The sequence below is a fragment of the Lobosporangium transversale genome (assembly GCF_002105155.1).
Source record: "Lobosporangium transversale strain NRRL 3116 chromosome Unknown BCR41scaffold_47, whole genome shotgun sequence".
Taxonomy (NCBI): Eukaryota; Fungi; Mortierellomycota; class Mortierellomycetes; order Mortierellales; family Mortierellaceae; genus Lobosporangium; species Lobosporangium transversale.
This window is the reverse complement of record NW_019029025.1, coordinates 297,821-317,107: the sequence shown is the minus strand read 5'-3', so window position 1 is coordinate 317,107 and position 19,287 is coordinate 297,821. Positions and strand designations below refer to the sequence as shown.

Below are 19,287 nucleotides of genomic sequence, written 5' to 3'. Positions count from 1 at the left end.
GATATCTCTATATTACACCTTTGTCCAAATACTTGTTCCCTTAATATCCTTAATATCGTGATAAAGAGTTATATCACCATCATCCCTCTCTTCATTACAATCATATGGCTTGAAAGGAAAAAAATATGGACGCTGTTCAATTGTTCAATCAAAGCACCCTCTACATCCAAGAATGTGGCGCAAAAGGTCGTGGCGTGATCACTCGGACCTTGATCCCTGCACGGACAGTCATTGATATTTCTCCTGTTTTATTGTTCCCTTCAGAAGAATATTCTCAACATGGTCAATACACTCAATTGGATCATTATACATATCGATGGAAGAAGGGCAGCATGGCTCTTGCATTGGGCCTTGGAAGTATGTTCAACCATTCCAATATGCCAAATGTAGGATTTCAGCGAGATTTCAATAACAAATTGATCCGATACACTACTCTCCGAGAGATCCAACCTAATGAAGAACTTTGTATTTCTTATGGACCTAACCTTTGGTTCCCTAATATGGAGGACCACCTATGTCAGGACAAGAATCAGAAGCAGAATGGTAACAACAGCAAAGATGGTTGCGATGATGCATCAGGCAGCCTCAGATCGGACCGGACTATGTTATCTGACCTCGAAGACGGGACGGTAGACTCGTTCCTTGCCCGACTGCAATTCTCAGATTCAGAGAGTGACTGAATAAATGAATTAATTCTATAGAGTCTAACAGCTGTTTAAAACCATGGGACTACGAGATGATCAAATAGCCATATTTGCATTGACGGTCTTCAATCTTCATTTGGTGGCGACGTTTTTTTTTTTTTTTTTTTTTTTTTTTTTTTGAAACATGTTTGCTTAAATACTGTGTGCGTTTACGATAACCTATTCAATTTTAGCATGATCGACACTAAAATCTAAAAAACCATGATGATCTACAACCCCTGTATCATGTGCATGTGTTTGATGTATTTGATGTAAGCGTACGGGGATTTTAACGGTGAATTATGTAGATATTTTTGTACTAGTCTAAGTATTTTTTTTTTGTTTGTTTTTTAAAACAATGTCATCACAACCAGTAATAAAACCGCCAACGCAGCAGTGGGACCTCCTGTACTCTGGAATGTGCTCTTGACGTTCGCTTTAATGCTTCCAGGAGATCCACTTCCAACAACTGTTGGTACCACTAATGTGGCTCCACAAGCACAAGGTGTATTTGCAGTCGATTCCTCATAGACGCGGCCTTGAGCCGCACATTGCTCCTTAATATCGTTACAGGTTTGACCTGCTGGCAACGTAGGCGAAGGTCCTGCTGTGGGGGTTGTAACAACAAGCGTAGTAGTGACAGCTACTGTGGTGGTTGCTGCTGTTGTTGTCGTACCTGGAACACCAGGTGATGTCGTTCCTTTTTTTTTAGATATAATCATTAATAATAAAACAAGTGAGGGTTAGAGATAACGAAAACTTATGGTAACCGCGTAATATAAAATATGAACAAAAAAAAAAGAGTCGATCTTTTTCTTTTCCTTTTTTAACTCCTTACCTGGAGTAGATGGCGCAAGGATTTGGAACCGGTCCGTATCCACATTTTCTCGATCAAAGAATCCATCGTTTCTTGAAAGTCGTACAAAATAATCCGACCCAGGATTGACAGTCGTTGGAACTACGAAATCTATAATGTCCAACTTCACTTGAGTTGCTGTTGAATTGAAAGGAATCAATAGTTGGGTGTGATCTTTAATCGTCGCCACGAGTTCAGCCGGTTGAAAAATGTTCTTGTAATAACGAAGAGTAATCGTCAAAAGGCGATCATTCGTAGGTGTAGCAGACTTTGCCTTTTCAGTGGACTCAATACTGACAAGACCTTGTTGACCTGGTACCCAACGTGTTGCCCCTGTAGGCGCTGTTAGCGAATAACTTCCAGCTTCCACAAGTTGAATATGATGTGTCGAAACCGCCAATAAGGCAACCACCATATATGAGATAAATCTCATGATCATTTTTTTCTTTTTTTTTTTTTTCAGGAGGAAGAATATGGATATGGAAGGAAGAATAGAAGAAGAGGAGAGAAGCGAGTAGATTGGTTATCTATTCGGTGCTCCAGATCATTGTTTAATATTACAATAATATGATTGAAAATAGAAAATAAAAAAAGTGAATGAAGAATGGCTGTCGTGGAATGATGAATGCAAGATGCAAAAGAAAGACTGAAAGGGTGGTTGAGGCGTGTGATAAGGGGATAGAGAGAATTGAGATAAAAAGAGCAGAGGCGGGGTCTGTGTCTGTGTTTTGTGTTTGATGGATACATTTTTTTTAGTGCGAAAGATTGCACATGAAATATGAAATAAGCAAGTTGCAATTTAAGAGAGCCCAGTCAGGTCTTGGATCGAAACATTTTATCCATGAAAAACAAAAGTGCCATTTGTACTACATACGAACATGTCAAACATGTATCAACAACTTGTAACCAAGAAGAAGAGCTTTAACACTATTTTTGTTCCCATCCTTCCTGAAAACATTACTCTAAAACTGTACCAACATTTATACCCTACATGGCTCTTTTTTTTTTTTTTTTTTTTTTTTAAAAAAAAACCCCCGTCCCTAATCCAAGCTTCACCAACGACGATCTCTATCTCGACTATCTCGACTTTCTTTATAATCTCGCCCACCTCCACGTTTATCTCGATCGCGCTCTCTGTCTCTGTCTCTGTCCCTGTCCCTGTCTCTGTCTCGGCCGTACTCAGAACCAGATCTACGACTATCATCCCTCCTATATGTCGAGGGCGAAGCTCGATCGTAGGGTTTACTGCCACCGCCACTCCCTGAGGAGCTATACACTCTGCTTGACCCTTTACGACTGTCTCTGCTATCATCCATTCTGTCTTGCCTTGAGGACTGGTTCGCTCGTCGAGTTTGCTCCGCTTTCTTTTGCTGTTCCATTGCCATCGCAGCTGATGTGGCTGGTGCCTTGTTGAGCGGATCAATCACAATATAATCGTTGACATCATCTCTTTTTGCTGAAAGAGAAACTTCCTTGCCTTTAAGGTCTTTTTCGAATACAAGTTTATGTTGCATCCAGCCAATATCATCATCATCTGAGGTAACTCTCTCTCCTTCTTCCTCCTCTTCATCCTCTTGAGCCGCATTGGTTTCTTTCCTGTCTTTGTTTTCATCTGTATCCTCTTCTACAGTCTTCTTCTTTTTCTTTTGCTTCAAAGAAATTGTATCCTGACATGACTCACAAGATGGAATCCCATGGATTTCACATGGTGGAGCGTCATTTTTCTTGGAAACAGGATTAAGCTCTGGCTCCCTTGCAGACGAAAAGACTTTGGCCTCAAATGCCGATAATGCTGCCAATAGATCTTCTCCCCCTCCTGTCCGTTTTTTCTTATCTGTAGACTTTGAAGACCCTTTGCTACTGCTCTTGATCTCTCCTCGTGTTTTATACTGCTCTCGTTCCAATTGTAATAATGACACCTTTCCAGTTTTGGACTTTTTCTTTGATGACTCATCTCCTTGAGAATCTTCTCGGTTGTGCATCTTACGGATATCGTTCTCCAACTTCTGTATTTCTTGTTTTCGACGCTCTGATTCTGATAGATGAGGAGGAGGAGGAACCTCGGTGCGTTCTTTGGTCTTTGAAACGTCTTCTGATATTACTGGGTCTGAGGATGAGGATGAGGACGAATTTGTTGTTGTAGACTCCTTTGCCAATTTTGACTTTTTATATTTCTCCCGAATTTGATCCTTCATCCTTTGATCAAACGCATTCAAGCTCTCATGGTCATTTTCATCGTCTACTTTGTCTATATTACCCTCCTCCTGATCATGGTATCTTTTTTTCGTACTTTCAACCTTGTAATTGCCCTCGCTGGTAATATCATCATTTACTGTCCTCTGTTTGCTCCTTTCATTCCTCAAAACCGATGGATCCTCCGAACTCATTAGGCTAGCATCGACTTCTCGGCTCAAAGTTGGGTCGTCCTGCAAAAGATCGTGGCTGCTAAGCATTTTTTTCGTCTTTTTGTTTCCTCCTTGATCTCCATCCTGTTCCTGATCTGTTGTCATATCCGGAGCGTCATCTGCAAAAGAAAGTAATGCCACATTCCTGAAGAATAAAAGGTATAATGGTACCAGGAAATGAAGCGATGGATGTCAACAAACATTAAAAAAAAAAAAAAAAAAAAAACAGGCCCTCAATGATATTCTTACTTTTTCATTTTCTTCTGCTTCTCAGGTTTCTTCTGTGCCGCCTCCAACTCTTTCAATCGCGCTGCCTCCTGTTCCTGACGCGATATCCGAGGCACAATATCATCAAATGGATTCACTACAATCGTACAACTCTTAATTTTTGGTGGATATAAAGGCCGTTCATTCGAGTCCACTTCCAGTCCTCCGATCTTGAGTACGTTGAAAATAGTATCCCCTGCAACCTTTTTTTTCATTAATTTTCATTAGGATATCGCAAAATAAACAAAATTGCTTTTTTTTTTTTCCTTTGCTACAATGGACATTAAGAATATATGTATATATATACCTTGCCAAAAATCGTATGCTTATTTTGCAACTCCATCGTTGCATCCAAAGTAATAAAGAATTGACTCTTATTATCATTTGGACGACCTGAATTGGCCATCGCCACCAATCCTCGTCTCACGAACCGTAAACGAGAATGAAACTCATCTGCGAACGGCTGACCATAACAGGATTCACCTCCTAATCCTGTCCCCTCTGGATCTCCTCCTTGAATAATAAATCCTGCTACAATCCTATGAAATATTGTGTCATCATAATATCCTTCCATACATAACTGTATAAAATTCCTGCAAGCTTTCGGCGCCTCTTTTGGCCAGAGTTCGATCGAGATATCCCCATATGAGGAATGTAAAATGACTTTGCCACTATAAAAAAAAAATGTTAGACTCGTCTTTATAAACGACTAAGAGTCTGTTCGTCTCAATGGACTACCAGGTGATATTGGAGAAAATAGCGTACTTTGTATGTGGCTCCTGCAGGTAAATGTTACTCATGGCGTGTGGTGTCGAATGGAGATTTTGAATCTTTTGATCTACTGAATTAAACCAATTTGAAAGCGATGTGCTACGTCATCAATTCGGCCAGACGAAAAATGTTACGAGTGGAAATGCCCATCACTCGCTGGGAATAAAGTTGTCCTCCCTTGTGTCTAAAGGTCTGATCCTCTTTTGATGGTTCGAGGCAGCTTCCTTGCCATCTTGGATGAATCCTTAAATCCATCAATATCTTCTTCCCATAACAAGAAAGACATGACAGTGATAGGGTATTCGGAATAAACCTTCATTTGGCCAATCACACCAGCTCTTCATCGTTATTGATCTATATTATATTAGTGCATGTTTTGCAGTATCGACTTCCTAAACTCACAGTTGTCAAGAGAAAATGTTGCTCTAGAACTAGTTTACAATGCTGCAGATGAAAATAAGATTGTTACGAGTAAAATGGTCAGCACAGGATCGCAAGGAGAGGGTCAAGTGCTGAAGAACCTTTTCTTTTCATGCAATACGTTTAAGGCTTTACGTCCATTACCTATAATAAGAACTGCACAATCAAAAGTTTTTCCGCGAAACTTTTCTATGTATCCTTTGTTAAAATTCTCGTGGTGGTGAAGGAGGCAGTTTTCGGTTACTGGAATTAAGCATATTACACTTGCTGGCTCCCCTGTCTCAGTTCGTACTGATCAAGCATACTGGGATGTATTCAAAGCAACTCTGGAGTACACGGTCAGCTCAGCATTGATCTTGAAAAAGAGGAGCCAATTCTGACTGCTGTAGGAGTTAGAGGTGAAGTAGGCGGTTCAGCTCGTCTTCCCAAGTCAAGGTCTTACGCGAAGGATATAACAGCGAAGACCTCTACACAACGTATGACCACCACTATGTCATTGATCATAAGATGAAGGTGTTAATGGATATGAGAGATATAATAGCGACGAATGTTCCTTTGATCTATACAGTCCACATATCACATGGAAGTTAAAGTGACAAGAGTTGGGAGATCCATTATCATCAGATTCTTTAAATCAATTGGTAAAAACGAAGATAACGTCGCGTTCCCTTTCTTTAAATAAAAAAAAATAAGAAATAGGATACTAAAAATGATTGGAATAGGCAGCCTATCAACCCTCCGAGCGTTGGGCTTAGTCTAAGGCTGTGCGAGAAGGAAGTCCGTATTGAGGTTTCTGTTACAAAAGATAAATAAAGTAAAAGGCAGGTATCTGCAGAGCTTACTGATATTCTTGGGATGAAAAGGATTGGCATCGATCAAGCAGGTCGTTGCCTCACGGCAGACTTCACGTGATGTAAATTTATTTTTTTGGGCAGCTTTTATGTCCATCTCCAGTGACCAGCTATAGGGTCCTTCTTTTCCAAATCAATTACTCGAAATGGTCTCTAAGTGAATATGATTTTGCATGTGTATCCGTGTTCATTATCATTGAAAAAGAATCATCCGTCGACAAAACACGAATAGATACCCATCCATCCTTTAAACCAGCATAAACAGACTTTATATCTATCTGATCACGACGTGCCGTTGCACTAGAAACCAGTACAAGCGATATTCCCACCGGAACATTATCGGGATAATACCAATCAGGACATCAACTTTTCTACTAAAGTCAAACATCAGTGTTTCTTTATTGAAGCTGATGGCAGTTTTTGATCAGGATAGCCTCAATGCAATTGGATACTATTTCGTCATTACTCTTGGCGCAAAGATCAATTAATGGAAAAAGATATCTGAAAGATTCGCCTTTTTATAGATCAGAGATTACCAGCCAGAACTCTTTTTAGTTGAATGCAGACATTCCGTCATTTGAACCTATCAATATAATCAGGGTGTGAGGGCTTCGCTGCAGACTGATCGGGAAAGATAATATGATTTTTATAATAAGGATCGACATATCAAAACTTCCAGACATTTTAAAGACGACATAACATGATCAATTCACTCATTTCAACTTTTATTTTTTTATTTTTTTTTTTTTTTTGCGAATCAACAGACTAAGGGTACCTCTTCGTTTGGTAAACGCCACACCAAGTCGCACACTTTGTGCCGTCGGTATGTTATTTGGCTCTGGATCATTATTTTAATGGGATATCCATCTAAAGTGGGTTGTTTTTTTTTTCTTTGACCTCGAAATTAACACTTTATATTTATACATATTAGCTGTGGCCGTCGCTCATTCCACAACCAGAAGAAGACTTGCGCTCAGTGCGGCTACCCTGCTGCTAAGCTCCGCTCTTGTAAGCCTTTCTACATACATTAATAGCGCTCATTGTTTTAAAGAGTTTACGTTGTCGATTTGAAACACAGGATATTCTAACAGGATTTCTGCTGGAGTGGAAAAAAAAAAGGAAGATGAAGGCATATAGCAAATGAATTCATATTTTTCTGCCTTGTAGAAAAGTTCTGTGGATGAATGGACGAAAATCAGTCAACTGATCAGAGTACACTCAACAGTATATAGGCTTCATTGAGAGGAGGAAGGCATATAACTTTAGTTCATAACAGGATAAAAATCATCAACAAGAGAACTTTTTTTTTATGTTGAAGCTGAACCGCTCATGCTTTTTTTTTTTTTTTTTTATAAAAAAAAAATCTTTTATAGACAACTGGAGCGTGAAGGGCAAGCGCAGAAAGACCACCGGTACTGGCCGCATGCGTTACTTGGCTGATGTCAGCCGTCGTTTCAAGAACGGTTTCCGTGAGGGCACCCAGGCCAAGAAGCAGGTCAAGGCTGTTGCTGCTGCCTAAAAAACTTTGTCTCTCTTGAGTTTCTACATTCAATTTTAGGGCTGTAAAGAAGAGGGGTATCTTTGGTTTTAGAGAAGAAGGGGGGCTTTCTCCTGCTTCTTACTCAACAGCAAACGAAACCTTCGGGAAACTTATTGTTTTAGAAATAAAACATGCGACTCGTAGAATAAAAAAAAAAAAAAAAAAAAAAAAAAGGTGAAATTCTATTCTCATTATGTATGATCATTACAAAATAGCAATGCACGGCACACCTTTTTTTGTTAAGTGGAAGACAGAAAACAGCGTGATGCATGGCTGGTGGTCTTATCGCGTAACGGTTTTCAATCAATCTGATTGTCCTCCACTAGCAATAGGATGTTTTCTTCTCCGCTTGACTGTGTGTAACATGTATTTCATGTTCATGGATTACTGTTTAAAAACAACAACAACAACAAAAAAGCTTTTTTTAAAACAGTGATGATCAAGGGTGGATCGATCGAAAGATTTGGTGTAAAGTTGATTATGATCATTTGAGCAACTCTAAAGCGTTATCAGGTACAGGAAGGACGAGAGGTGTTTGAAGGGCAGACTTTGGAGCACATGTAGAAAAAAAAAAAAAATAGAGAAAGAGAAAGGAAGATCAATGCTTCACCGTCTCATTAGATTAAAAAAAAAAAAACCAGTGCACTCTTTCCTCATAGTAAGTATATCAAAGAAACAAGAGAAAGGATGGTCAATAAATCAGAATAACAATAATAATAATAATAATAATAATATAAAAGCAGTTGAAAGAAAGAGAGCTTGTTTGGAAAGAAAGAAAGGGCGTTTAAAATCCATTGGACAGCGATAAAGAGGTCTGTCTGGCCACGTTTTTATAATTGCTTCAAAAAGGCGTTTAGGCTAAATAATAAAAATATTATCTGTCGTCATCTTAGACTCTGTTCAAATGCGAGTCACCTGTATTTTTTTTTTTGGCCCAATGACATTACTCAAGCACACACCCTCTCTTTCTTTCTCTCTCTCTTAAAAAAAAGTTTTTTTACTCATCTTGTCTTCCATCTGGACTGCCTTTGCTTTCATTGCTTTTTTTTTTTTTTTTTTTTTTTTTCTCCTCCATCCCTCACTGATCTCTCTCTCTGATGTAAGATTTTTTTCTTTTTTTATTTTACTTTATTATTATTATCTTTTGTTTAAAAAGATATAAAATAAAAAATAAATGCTATAGAATGGCGGGAATTGAATTCTAATCATTTCGTCGGTGCATGCTCAACACAGCACACTCATTTCTTTTATATTCAATCTCAACCCAAAGTCAATTTAAAAAAAAAATTGGCCATGAACAACTCTTCGCAGCAGCAACTGCCACAACAGCAGGATTATCAACAGCAGCAACACCAGCCATCGCTTGTTAAACAAGAACCTCAAGAGTCGATCCAACTCGCCACTCCTCAGTCATACCAGCAACAACCCTTCCAGTATCCCCATCAGGCGCAGCCCAGCCATAATCATGGTCAATCCTATACTGGCCTCCAAGGATCCTCCAACGGGAACATCAATTCATTCTCTGCATTGCCGTCCAACCCCTATAATATCAGTAGCCATTTAATGGGCCTAAGCATGCAAAACAATGCGTCCTCTACTTCTGCCTCAGGTCTGAACTCGTCCTCTTTGGCCTCAGTATCATCAAACACCGGGCTGATAAGTGGCACCAATAGTGGCTCGACCACGCCTGCTCTAGCCTATGTTTCTGCACCATCCTCACCAATCTTGGGTAATTTGCAGTACAACCCATCCTACAACCAGAACAACTCGAGCCTCTATCATCAGCATCCCCATCAACAGCATCAACAGCATTCCAACCAATATTCATACCACAATCAGCAGCAGCATCAGCCCATGACATCTAGCAACTTGAGTTCAAGCTTTTATCCTGCCTCTCCGCCTCATCAGCATCAACAGCAACAGCAACAGACTTCTAGCACACCATTTACTGGAATGCCCTCTACTCCGTTACGCCAACAGCAGTCGCAATACGCCCCTTTGGTGCCTCCTATGCCAGATGCGCAGTACGCTCAGTACCATCAAATCTTAGGATCAGCCCTAAGCTCTGCAGCGTCAACGCCCTATCATTCGAATCATTCTACGCCCTATAGCTCTATGCCTACCTCTCCAACACTCGAATATCAGCAATTGGCCGATCCTAATGCAGTACAGAAGCCCAAGCGTCGTCAGGTCAAGAATGCTTGTGGTATGTGTGGTCAATCACCTCATCTTTCTCCTTTTTTTTTTTTTTTTTTTTTTTTTTTCCTCCTTGGGCGTGGGTATTTGTATCAGTTGGTACAACCTAGTGAATCCTCATCATACACTACTGCACTACTCCATTAAAAACCACGCCATGTTGTAATCGGATCCCCTTCCTCCTTTTTTTTTTTTATCACATGGCCGTCGCCATTTTTTTTTTAACGGTTGTGCAAACGTGGAACACTGCCAAATATGCAGCTTGTCGAGACTAAGAAAAATAGCGTTCAACCCTGGGAAAAATTGAGGTGCATCTATCCAGTGAATCAACACAAGAGCACAAACTTTTTGTCGTTCTTTCAATAAATCCGAGAGCAAAGAGGGATAGGGCGGAGCGCATTGAGTCATAATGCGCTCTCATTTATGGCATGATCTGTCAAGGATTTGCCTCTTACACACGCCCTTCACTCATCACCTTTATTTTCTAACCGTTACGTTACCTTGCTCTATCTCGAAATAGTGAACTGCCAAAAGGCTTGCAAAAAATGTGACGAAGGAAGACCATGTATGCGATGCATCAAATATGGTCTCCAGGAGACCTGTGTTGATTCTACTCGTAAGGTTCGTAAAAAGGGTATCAAGCGTGGACCTTACAAACGCAAGGTCCCTCCAAGCCAGCTGGGATCAGCCTCAGCCTCGGCAACCCCCACATTGAGCCATGCGGTCCTTAATGGCGGACCAACAGGATATATGTCAGAGCCTGTAACGGCACTTAACAGCCCTACTCAATCTCACATGCTTCCCTTCACCACATCATCATCCACCATGGGCATTGGCTATGGTGCAAACTCAGGGTCCAGCAATGGGTATCCATTCCAGACACAAGGTATCGACAACAGCTATGTGCCATCTTACACTACCAGCTATTCAGGCGCCAGTCTATACTCCACTCCCTATGGCATGAATGATGGCGGTAATGTCGGTAGTAGCAGCAGTACCAACAACACTAACAACAGCAACAATCATTACAGTAATTTGGCATAACACTTTAGAAAATTTTACACGACTTTGCATTGACAATGTAGTAATAAAATAAGTGAAAAATAGACTTTTTTTTTTTTTTTTTTTTTTTTTTTATTTCTTGCTGATGGATTATGTTACTATTCCGATGGTCTCTGTGTATAAAACTCTTCCACTGAAATCCCCTCCCCCCGTCCTTTTCAATCGAGGAGACATTCGTTTCTTACATTCTACGTCTTGATCTTAGCATGCTACCCCGTATTTTATTTATTAGCAAATATCTATCTTTTTTTTTGTTTTTATTTTGAACTTTGCACTTCTTCCTCACATATACCTATAAAGTTTATTTGCTTTTTGTCGAATGGCTTCATTTCGAAGGCGGTCTCTAATACTGGTAACAGCCTTGTTCGTAGCTCCATTCTTCTCCAAAATGGCGGTAGCACAACAGAGAGATAATTTTGACATCATACAGGAAGTACAAGGCAGTGGCAAGCAGGCTTTACCACATTATTATTCAACTCCTATTGGAAGGACTCTACAAAAGAGTGTCAGTAGGGATTAAGTCAATCAACCAAACAATGGCCATCACAGTGTGACAGAAAAAATTAAAAGAAAAGACATTTATAATTACAATGTCAAACGAAAACGAAGGTGGAGCATAAGCAGAAGGTGCCAAAGCACTAGTGTCTTCATTGATGTGGAGGATATAATGTCCCCAGACGCGTCCATGCTATTCCAAATGTGCCTACTGTGGCGCTAGCATGGGACACTGCAGTGAGAGGTGCCGGCACGCCTATGGGACTTGTGAAGGCAAAGAGATACAGCAGCCTACGATACTTTCAGTGGGGTCAGTTCGAATGATCAAACAGCGACTTGGCTGGATAAAAAAGAAAAAACAGAAAGTTAAGAGAGAACAGAGTAACAGGCAATTACGGATATCATTTATGGCCCCAAAGTTACTAAGGAACAAAACGTTTGTTCAAATCGCGTATTTTGAAGGATGGGCACAATACCGTGGTCAAGGCAAGAGTCACTGTCATTAGAGTCCATTTAAGCCATAATCGATTCCATGGTCATCGCTTGACTATGTCACGTTTGCATTTTTATACTTTGATGTCAATCATAAACGATATCCTGTAGACAAGAACGATGTGGGACTTTACTTTGAACTCAGCAAGTTGAAGTTGGCAACAAATACACGAGTCTTGATTTCAGTGGGCGGTTGGAGGTTTACACACCTAGAGTCAAATGAAGCAATACAAAGGACCGATTCTTAGACATGATTCAAAAGAGAGGCAGACGAATAAAATTCATCGGGAGCTGTATTAGATTTTGTCAACAGTATGGATTTGATGGTGTGGATATTATGAGTATCCAGCAAGGCATGGATATGAGCATGTCACAGCCTTATTCCGAGAGATGCGCCTTGAATTCGATAAAGATGGACGTGGCTTGGTCCTTTCTATGGCCGAGGCTTCCTTTTAGGAAGGTATTCAAGGGTTCCAACCTGGCGAGGTTGCCAAATATGTTGACTTTATGATGATCATGACTTATGGTAGGTTATTATATAAATATATATATAAATATATATATATGTATGTATAAAGAAATAACGCTGCCCTTTATTTCTATTTCTAATATTATCCATCCTCAATGATGGCTCCTCTCATGAATGGTTACAAGATTTGTATGGACTGCACGATTCCAATGACCTAGTTAACATTCATACAGCCCTAGTCCAAAACACCAACGCAGACTCGCAACGGCCATAGTGTTCAAGGCGCCGTTGAGCTTTATTTGGATCATGGAGTACCTCGTGAGAAGATTGTCCTTGGTCTAGCGTTATACGGAAAGACATTTTTACTTGAAGATCCCTCTCAAACGAAGCCAGGTGTAACGCATTTCAAATCTGGAGGAGATCCTTCTCAATTGCACGGCATCAAGGGGCGTCATCGCGTTCAATGAGATTGCTAGCTTCATTCGTCCAGCTGCCCTTAAATTGAATCAGCCGATTGAGCCGTGATGGGATCCGGATAGCAAAGTACTTTACTTTGTTTATGGGGAACAGCGGTATAATTGGACTGGATATGATAACCGACCAAGCTTATATTGGGAACTTCAACTAGTAACAGAGTTTGGTCTTGCGGGAGTAACGTGGTGGAGTTTAGATATGGACTTGGATGATGCAAGCACAGCTGATGTGGTTCCATATAACACACCGATTAGAAAGCTCCCTCTCCAGTCTTTCGAGTTTTCCAAGCTTCAAACACATGGCATACCCGTTATACCCTGCCGTCTACCTCACGCAGAAAGCTCGCTTGTGAATGATAATGAGACTTCCACAGTAGCAAGTACTACCCTTAGTGGCCTTGTAGCAGCTGTAACAAATACAGACACGACAATGAGTACGAAAAGCGCGTCTCCCGCGTCTTCACCTTCTTTAGCTTTAACACCATCATCACTACTGTTATCGCCACCATCAATAACATTAGATATTGTAGAGAAAACAACTGCTGCAGTTAAACCTCTGCCGTTGAGCGGAACGACCTGTCCAGATATTGCTCCACCACCGGACTGGTTGGCTTCCATCTCCCGAGATACTTTAGGCTGACCAGGACCCGTGCCTTATGTCGCTTCAAAACGAAAGGGATGCTTCAAATTAGTGCAATGCCCTCGCAGCCTACTGGAAACCCCAATCGGCAACGTCATCTTTACGAAGTGCCATGCGCCAGCTCATTGTCTAGAGAGTTGGCAAGCATCCATCTGTGAATCTAATGGTTGGAGTGTCGGAAGTTCCTGTTATGGTAAAAAAAAAAAAGAAAAGAAAAGAAAAAAGCATATATTAAAGCGTTAGTACATCCCAAGCTGATCACTGTCTAGAAGAAGTTGTACTCAGTACAAATGTCAAAATAACCTCTCTGTTTGTTTCCTTAGACAGAGCGGCACTATCCCCTCACCCTACTTTTATGGCGAGCTAAACTTGTCCGTGCTTACGAGCGTGATCGTGATCACAAAAAACCTCATAAGGGCTCTTAAATCTCTCGAAGAGAATCAGTTGGTAGTGTTGCTGTTGGCGGTACTAATGTAGGATCTTCCTAATCTCCTTTTGAGAGACTCGCAGTTGGTGTGTGGCCAGACTGAACATAAGTGGCAGTTTAAAATACATATTGGATATTGTTATCACGTAGGCAGTGATTGATTACACAGATTAGCTGTTGTCATGGGAGGAGATAAATAAAACTCTAGATAATGCAGGTTGTGAGTATATAAAACCTCCGTTAGATGGGATAGCGGTAAGAAGCGGCTCTGTTGTAGGTTCTACTGATCATATCGCATCAACATTTAATTTGCATTGCTCTCATAGTCAGCACTTGAAGTTTGGTTGTTTTATTGATGCTTTTTTTGCGGTTCGCAACAGTACTGAATGCCTCAAATGATGAATATCAATAACAATACATACTGAGTGGCCAGAGGATGGATAGGGATCTTAATCAGACTACAAATTATAGATGAATCCGGCTGAAGGCTTGTCCCAGATTTTTTTTAAAGAAAAGTACGTCAGATGAATCCCAAGTTGACAGCGATATAGGCCCGCCAAGTACGTCCTGGGCCAGAGAAAACTCATAGGTCGTCGGTCCCTCAGTTCCAAATCACTTCATCTTTACCGGCAGTAGGGAAAAAGAATGGATAGCGTCCTTTCACGAATAGCAAAGAAAGGTTGTGTACTGTACATGTATGCCCCGAACTATTCTGCTGAAAAACAGTCACCTTGTCAGCTTCTTGGCACAGCTTACAAAAAAAAAAAAAAAAAAGGTCAGTGTGCCTCATTCCCATCTTTTGATCCCGACGACAACAATCTCTAGGCCGCAAACCACAGTATGCATGCGCAGAAAGTGTGTCGTACCTACCAGGATACTGGTTCATGCAGATTTGGCGACGGGTGCAAGTTTGGTGAGTTACTTTTTTTTTTAAAATATTGTAAATCTTATGAGACCAGCCATGAGCAGGAAAGCAAACATGTTGATTTTTAAGACTAATTCAGCTTTGACTCTTTCGTCACAAATAGCTCATGTGGGTGGGCCATCGCAAGTAAGTCATGTTTTGAACGCGTTCATTTTGTTTAAATACAGATATGTGTACTCATTTTTTTTTTTTTTTTTTTTTTTAAAAAAAAAAAAAGGGTTTTGGCCTCGGAGCCAGGAAAGCAGCTGCGACTTGGTTTGATGAGCCATCTCCAAGTCGACAACCACCGCAGCGACAACCATCTTCGCCTGTCTCTCAACAAGATCGTCGTCAATGTAAGTCTGACCTTTTGGAAAGAATCAATGTTAATTTATTTGGAAAATAAATAAATAGTTGATGCGACTCTAATTTCTTCTACAACAGATGGTGGTAGCGGATACAGCGACCAGCGTTCAAAACCAGGGCCAAATAATAAACAACACCAGATGAATCCACGCCACGGAGCTGGGAAAAAACAACAACAAAAAGTAAACAACATCCCTAAGGAGGAAAAAAATCTATATAATGATATCAAGAAACCAATTCCAATTCTTGATGATTCATGGAAATGTGATTTCCCTCGAAGTAAGTTGATGAGATTAAAGCATATAATAATAACGCTCACATAGAATCAAACCTCGGAGTGAATAACAAAAATAATTTACTTTGCATTTACAAAAGGCAATTTTCGGTTCCAATCCATCTGTCCCACGTATAATGACATCGATGCAGATGAATATCCAGATCCACCCGAAAATATCATCCATAGAGGATATGATTCTACCGAGCAGTATCTTCACACTCATTTTGAATTACTTCGTGCGGATTGTATCCTTCCTGTGCGTTTTGCCATTCGATCATACCGTAATGGCACCGTGGACGACAACGATATGATGATGTACCGCAATGTAAGTTCGATCAAGTAGTTGAAGCATCAGCGCTGGCTCGTTTAACCTATCTATGAAAGCATGTTAATCATAAAGCATTTCGTTCTTTTCACTTAAAAAAAAAAAAAAAAAAAAAAAAGGTTCGACCAACGGCTCTTCTGTTTGCCACTATTGGACTAGTTCATCGTATGTCGTTCGTTGTCGATGGACATAGAGTTAATTGGAGGCAATCAAAGCGTCTGATTCCAGGAACGATCGTCTGCCTATCTACGGATGAGTTCAAGACCTATAGGTTCGCTACAGTTATAGAGCGCGATTTGCAATTTCTGGAAAATCCTCGAGAGCTAAGGATTGGTATAAAGTTTATCGATTCGGACCCAATGCTTGATTTCAATCCTGATGTTTGTTATACAATGATTGAAGCGATGCAAGGCTATTATGAGGCGTATCAGCATGTTCTGAGGGTTCTTCAGGATATCGATCCTTCGACTCTTCCCTTTCAGCAACAGCTTGTTGAACTGGAGCCAGAACTTAATCAACCTCCCTATAGTCGCCACATTGATGAATTATGGGACAAAGAATTCATCGAAGATCAAATTTCAGAGTTCCCAGAGGTGATGAAGAGAGATGCATTTAAGATGGAACGGAAACGTTTGGATCCTTTTGAGATACCATCAGAAAAGCCTAAAAGAAGGGAAATCCAACCAAACGTCGTGGACGCAATGAGACGTATGCTCACGAAGGATTTTGCTGTTGTGCAGGGTCCGCCTGGAACAGGAAAAACGTTTTTAGGTTTGTTGACAACATATATTCTACTGATGCATACGCGTGTAGCAGATACAGGGCCTATTGTCATTGTCTGTCAAACCAACCATGCATTGGATCAGTTTTTGGAGGGGATTTTGAAGTTCGAAGAAAACATTATTCGATTGGGATCAAGGTCAAAGAGTCCTCTTATTCAGCCCAGGACACTTTATAATGTCCGGCAGCAATACAGGGAGAATCCAGAGGAAGCTAGGAAAGCTGGAATGGGTAGCTCTGCACCAGGGCGGCTTTTTAAGCTGAAGAACAAGGTGGAATCAGATATGCTAGAGCTTCTTGAAGAGCTATCTGTTGAATATGTCCCTCTCGCTAAATTCCTTGAGTTGAACATAATCACTCAGGAGCAATTCGACTCGTTTGCCTATGATGGATGGGTAACGAGATTTGACCAAGAGGAGAATCCCACTGCTGAGCCTTGGCTCCAAGCGGCCCCCCCTGTCCACGATCCAAATGCCATCTCTATTTTTGATGATGCTTTACTGAAGGAGGATTACGTCCCGGAAATAGATGAAGAAGAATTGGAAGAGCGTGTCGATGAGTTCAATGTTAGTAATTTGGACGACACCAAAGTTACTGGCCGAAATGTGGATATGAAACAGTCGGTGGTATGCCATGTGGATGATATTTTAGTGGGAGATATTACTCCATACCTGAAAATACCAAATGTACATGACATTCCGGGTGAGAAGCGTTTGGGTGTTTATAAGCAATGGCTTCAGCGGTATCACGCACACCTAATGCGCAAGTTGGGCGACCTTCATAAAATATTTACACTGATCTGTGAAAATATCAGAAATCACTTTCGCCGTAATGATGTCACGCTTCTCAAAACGGCTCGAGTTATCGGAATGACTACAACAGCAGCGGTAAGTACTTCGGCTTTTTTTATTTATATATTTATTTTTTTTCCTTCCCTCAGCCAGCTATAACACTCGGTTACATGGACTGATTTTTATTATTTTTTTCTTGTCTTTAATTTAAGTCTAAGTATCATGACATACTCTATTTGCTAAGGCCAAAGGTTATGCTTTGCGAGGAAGCCTCCGAGACTCTGGAAGCGCACTTGATGTGCGCGCTCACACCCTCTGTGCAGCATTTCATCTTGATCGGAGATCACCAGCAGCTCCGACCTAGTATGTCTGTCCATGACTTAAAACATAAGAACATTGACGTTTCACTGTTTGAACGTCTTGTCCTGAACGGTTTCCCTTTTACAGTTCTAAACTGTCAGCGGCGTATGCGGCCAGAAATTCGAAATTTGGTTAGCCCCATTTACAAGAAATTGACAGATCATGAATCTGTACATCAATATGATAATGTCCGAGGGATGGTTCACAACGTAATTAACGGGTTTTTTTTTCCGGGCTTGAAGCTTTTTCTGACGTTGTATTCACTTAGAACTTTTTCTATAACAACTTGTTTACGCTTTTTTTTTTTTTTTTTTTTTTGTTTCTATAATATACATTGGATAGTTGTGGTTCCTGACGCACGAGGAGTCAGACTCGATAGGAGCTAATAATTCCCATGTTAACATACATGAGGCTGGTGTCGCTTGCAGATTAGCTATCTATCTCCTCCATCAAGGGTATGATCCTTCTGAGATCACAATCCTGACGATGTATTCTAGCCAACGTAACAGTATCATGGAGAAACTCCGCCAGAGCCATACAATGGACGCGGAGCGAGTCCGTGTTTCGACTGTAGATGCATTCCAAGGCGAGGAGAATGAAGTCATTATCCTCAGCTTAGTCAGGAGCAACAGCAACAACAGTATCGGTTTTCTTCGAGCCAGTAATCGAGTGTGTGTGGCTCTATCACGGGCCAGGAAGGGCATGTACATTATAGGAAATGGCAGGATGCTAATGGAGCAATCTAAATTGTGGCAAACCATTGTTAATGGTCTAATTCAAGGAGATCCAAGTCAATGGAAAATGGGAAATCGTATGAAGCTGCGTTGCGTTCGGCATCCAGAAGTGATCTCGGAGGTTGGTCTCGAGTCAGATTTTGATCAGGTTCAGCATGGAGGTTGCTCAAAGCCATGTCAGGGTACTTTTCCTGAATGTGGACATCCATGTCCCTTCCAGTGCCATGCCGGCGATCATGAGGATATGGAGTGTCGTCAACCATGTGGACGTATGCTTACGTGCGGTGTTCATTTTTGTAACCAGAATTGTGGGGCAGCTTGTAAGCCTTGTAATATCTGTCGATAGCAGGCCAAGGGCTCTTTCTTCTTCTTTCTTTCTATCTTTCTCAGAAACCTTTATACATATTGTTTTGTATACACACATTCTCCTCTTGGTCCCAACTTCTGCAAATGACGTTGGATTCAGAAAATAAATATATAGTAAAAAATAGTAAAAAAAAATATGCTTTATTTGTTTATTTGTGAATCCCTTGCTCTTCCCCTTTAATTTACTATCATGAAAAAAGTCAATGATTTGTGTTTTTAGTGTTAGGGTGGAGTGTGGATAAAAAAAAATAACCCAAATTTGCATAACAGCTTACTGATAGCAATGCTATTTCCTGTGAAAGGAAAAAAAAAAAAAAAAAAAAAAAAAATAGACATG

General features: G+C 40.6%; 8 protein-coding genes across 8 annotated transcripts; 5 read left to right on the top strand and 3 right to left on the bottom strand.

Annotated features, from left to right (window-relative positions):
• Nucleotides 1–149: 149 nt before the first annotated feature.
• On the top strand, nt 150–494 carry BCR41DRAFT_277275 (hypothetical protein; the record flags this gene model as incomplete). Its single annotated transcript, XM_022020195.1, has 1 exon — nt 150–494. A coding segment is annotated over one exon (345 nt), but the record flags the coding sequence as incomplete, so codon positions are not given.
• Nucleotides 495–847: 353 nt separating this feature from the next.
• On the bottom strand, nt 848–2,014 carry BCR41DRAFT_425278 (hypothetical protein). The gene is made up of 2 exons (XM_022030564.1): nt 1,522–2,014; nt 848–1,383 (listed from the first exon to the last, which is right to left on the bottom strand). Exons 1-2 carry the CDS (start codon nt 1,976–1,978, stop codon nt 1,034–1,036), a joined length of 807 nt encoding a protein of 268 aa, XP_021877439.1. The 5' UTR covers nt 1,979–2,014; the 3' UTR covers nt 848–1,033.
• A 513-nt stretch (nt 2,015–2,527) lies between these two features.
• BCR41DRAFT_172300 (hypothetical protein) lies at nt 2,528–4,649 on the bottom strand. Its single transcript, XM_022019707.1, has 3 exons — nt 4,519–4,649; nt 4,194–4,407; nt 2,528–4,089 (listed from the first exon to the last, which is right to left on the bottom strand). The coding sequence occupies exons 2-3, from the start codon at nt 4,199–4,201 to the stop codon at nt 2,592–2,594; spliced, it is 1,506 nt and encodes a 501-aa protein (XP_021877438.1). The 5' UTR covers nt 4,202–4,407; nt 4,519–4,649; the 3' UTR covers nt 2,528–2,591.
• BCR41DRAFT_378855 (cyclophilin-like domain-containing protein) lies at nt 4,190–5,011 on the bottom strand (the record flags this gene model as incomplete). The annotated part of the gene is made up of 3 exons (XM_022027178.1): nt 4,190–4,414; nt 4,519–4,882; nt 4,977–5,011. The coding sequence occupies 3 exons, from the start codon at nt 5,009–5,011 to the stop codon at nt 4,190–4,192; spliced, it is 624 nt and encodes a 207-aa protein (XP_021877437.1).
• Nucleotides 5,012–6,388: 1,377 nt separating this feature from the next.
• Nucleotides 6,389–8,655, top strand: BCR41DRAFT_382009 (ribosomal protein L37e-domain-containing protein; the record flags this gene model as incomplete). The annotated part of the gene is made up of 5 exons (XM_022027342.1): nt 6,389–6,711; nt 7,018–7,076; nt 7,185–7,261; nt 7,627–7,722; nt 8,651–8,655. The coding sequence occupies exons 1-5, from the start codon at nt 6,664–6,666 to the stop codon at nt 8,653–8,655; spliced, it is 285 nt and encodes a 94-aa protein (XP_021877436.1). The 5' UTR covers nt 6,389–6,663.
• Nucleotides 8,656–8,852: 197 nt separating this feature from the next.
• On the top strand, nt 8,853–11,096 carry BCR41DRAFT_361334 (hypothetical protein). The gene is made up of 3 exons (XM_022025505.1): nt 8,853–8,892; nt 9,027–9,999; nt 10,510–11,096. The coding sequence occupies exons 2-3, from the start codon at nt 9,087–9,089 to the stop codon at nt 11,031–11,033; spliced, it is 1,437 nt and encodes a 478-aa protein (XP_021877435.1). The 5' UTR covers nt 8,853–8,892; nt 9,027–9,086; the 3' UTR covers nt 11,034–11,096.
• A 343-nt stretch (nt 11,097–11,439) lies between these two features.
• Nucleotides 11,440–13,620, top strand: BCR41DRAFT_400305 (hypothetical protein; the record flags this gene model as incomplete). Its single annotated transcript, XM_022029134.1, has 4 exons — nt 11,440–11,560; nt 11,713–11,813; nt 12,747–12,965; nt 13,078–13,620. 4 exons carry the CDS (start codon nt 11,440–11,442, stop codon nt 13,618–13,620), a joined length of 984 nt encoding a protein of 327 aa, XP_021877434.1.
• Nucleotides 13,621–14,832: 1,212 nt separating this feature from the next.
• BCR41DRAFT_341025 (P-loop containing nucleoside triphosphate hydrolase protein) lies at nt 14,833–19,075 on the top strand. Its single transcript, XM_022022224.1, has 8 exons — nt 14,833–14,960; nt 15,076–15,098; nt 15,190–15,307; nt 15,396–15,596; nt 15,693–15,919; nt 16,039–17,586; nt 17,703–18,059; nt 18,193–19,075. The coding sequence occupies exons 1-8, from the start codon at nt 14,888–14,890 to the stop codon at nt 18,928–18,930; spliced, it is 3,285 nt and encodes a 1,094-aa protein (XP_021877433.1). The 5' UTR covers nt 14,833–14,887; the 3' UTR covers nt 18,931–19,075.
• The last annotated feature ends 212 nt before the right edge of the window (nt 19,076–19,287 follow it).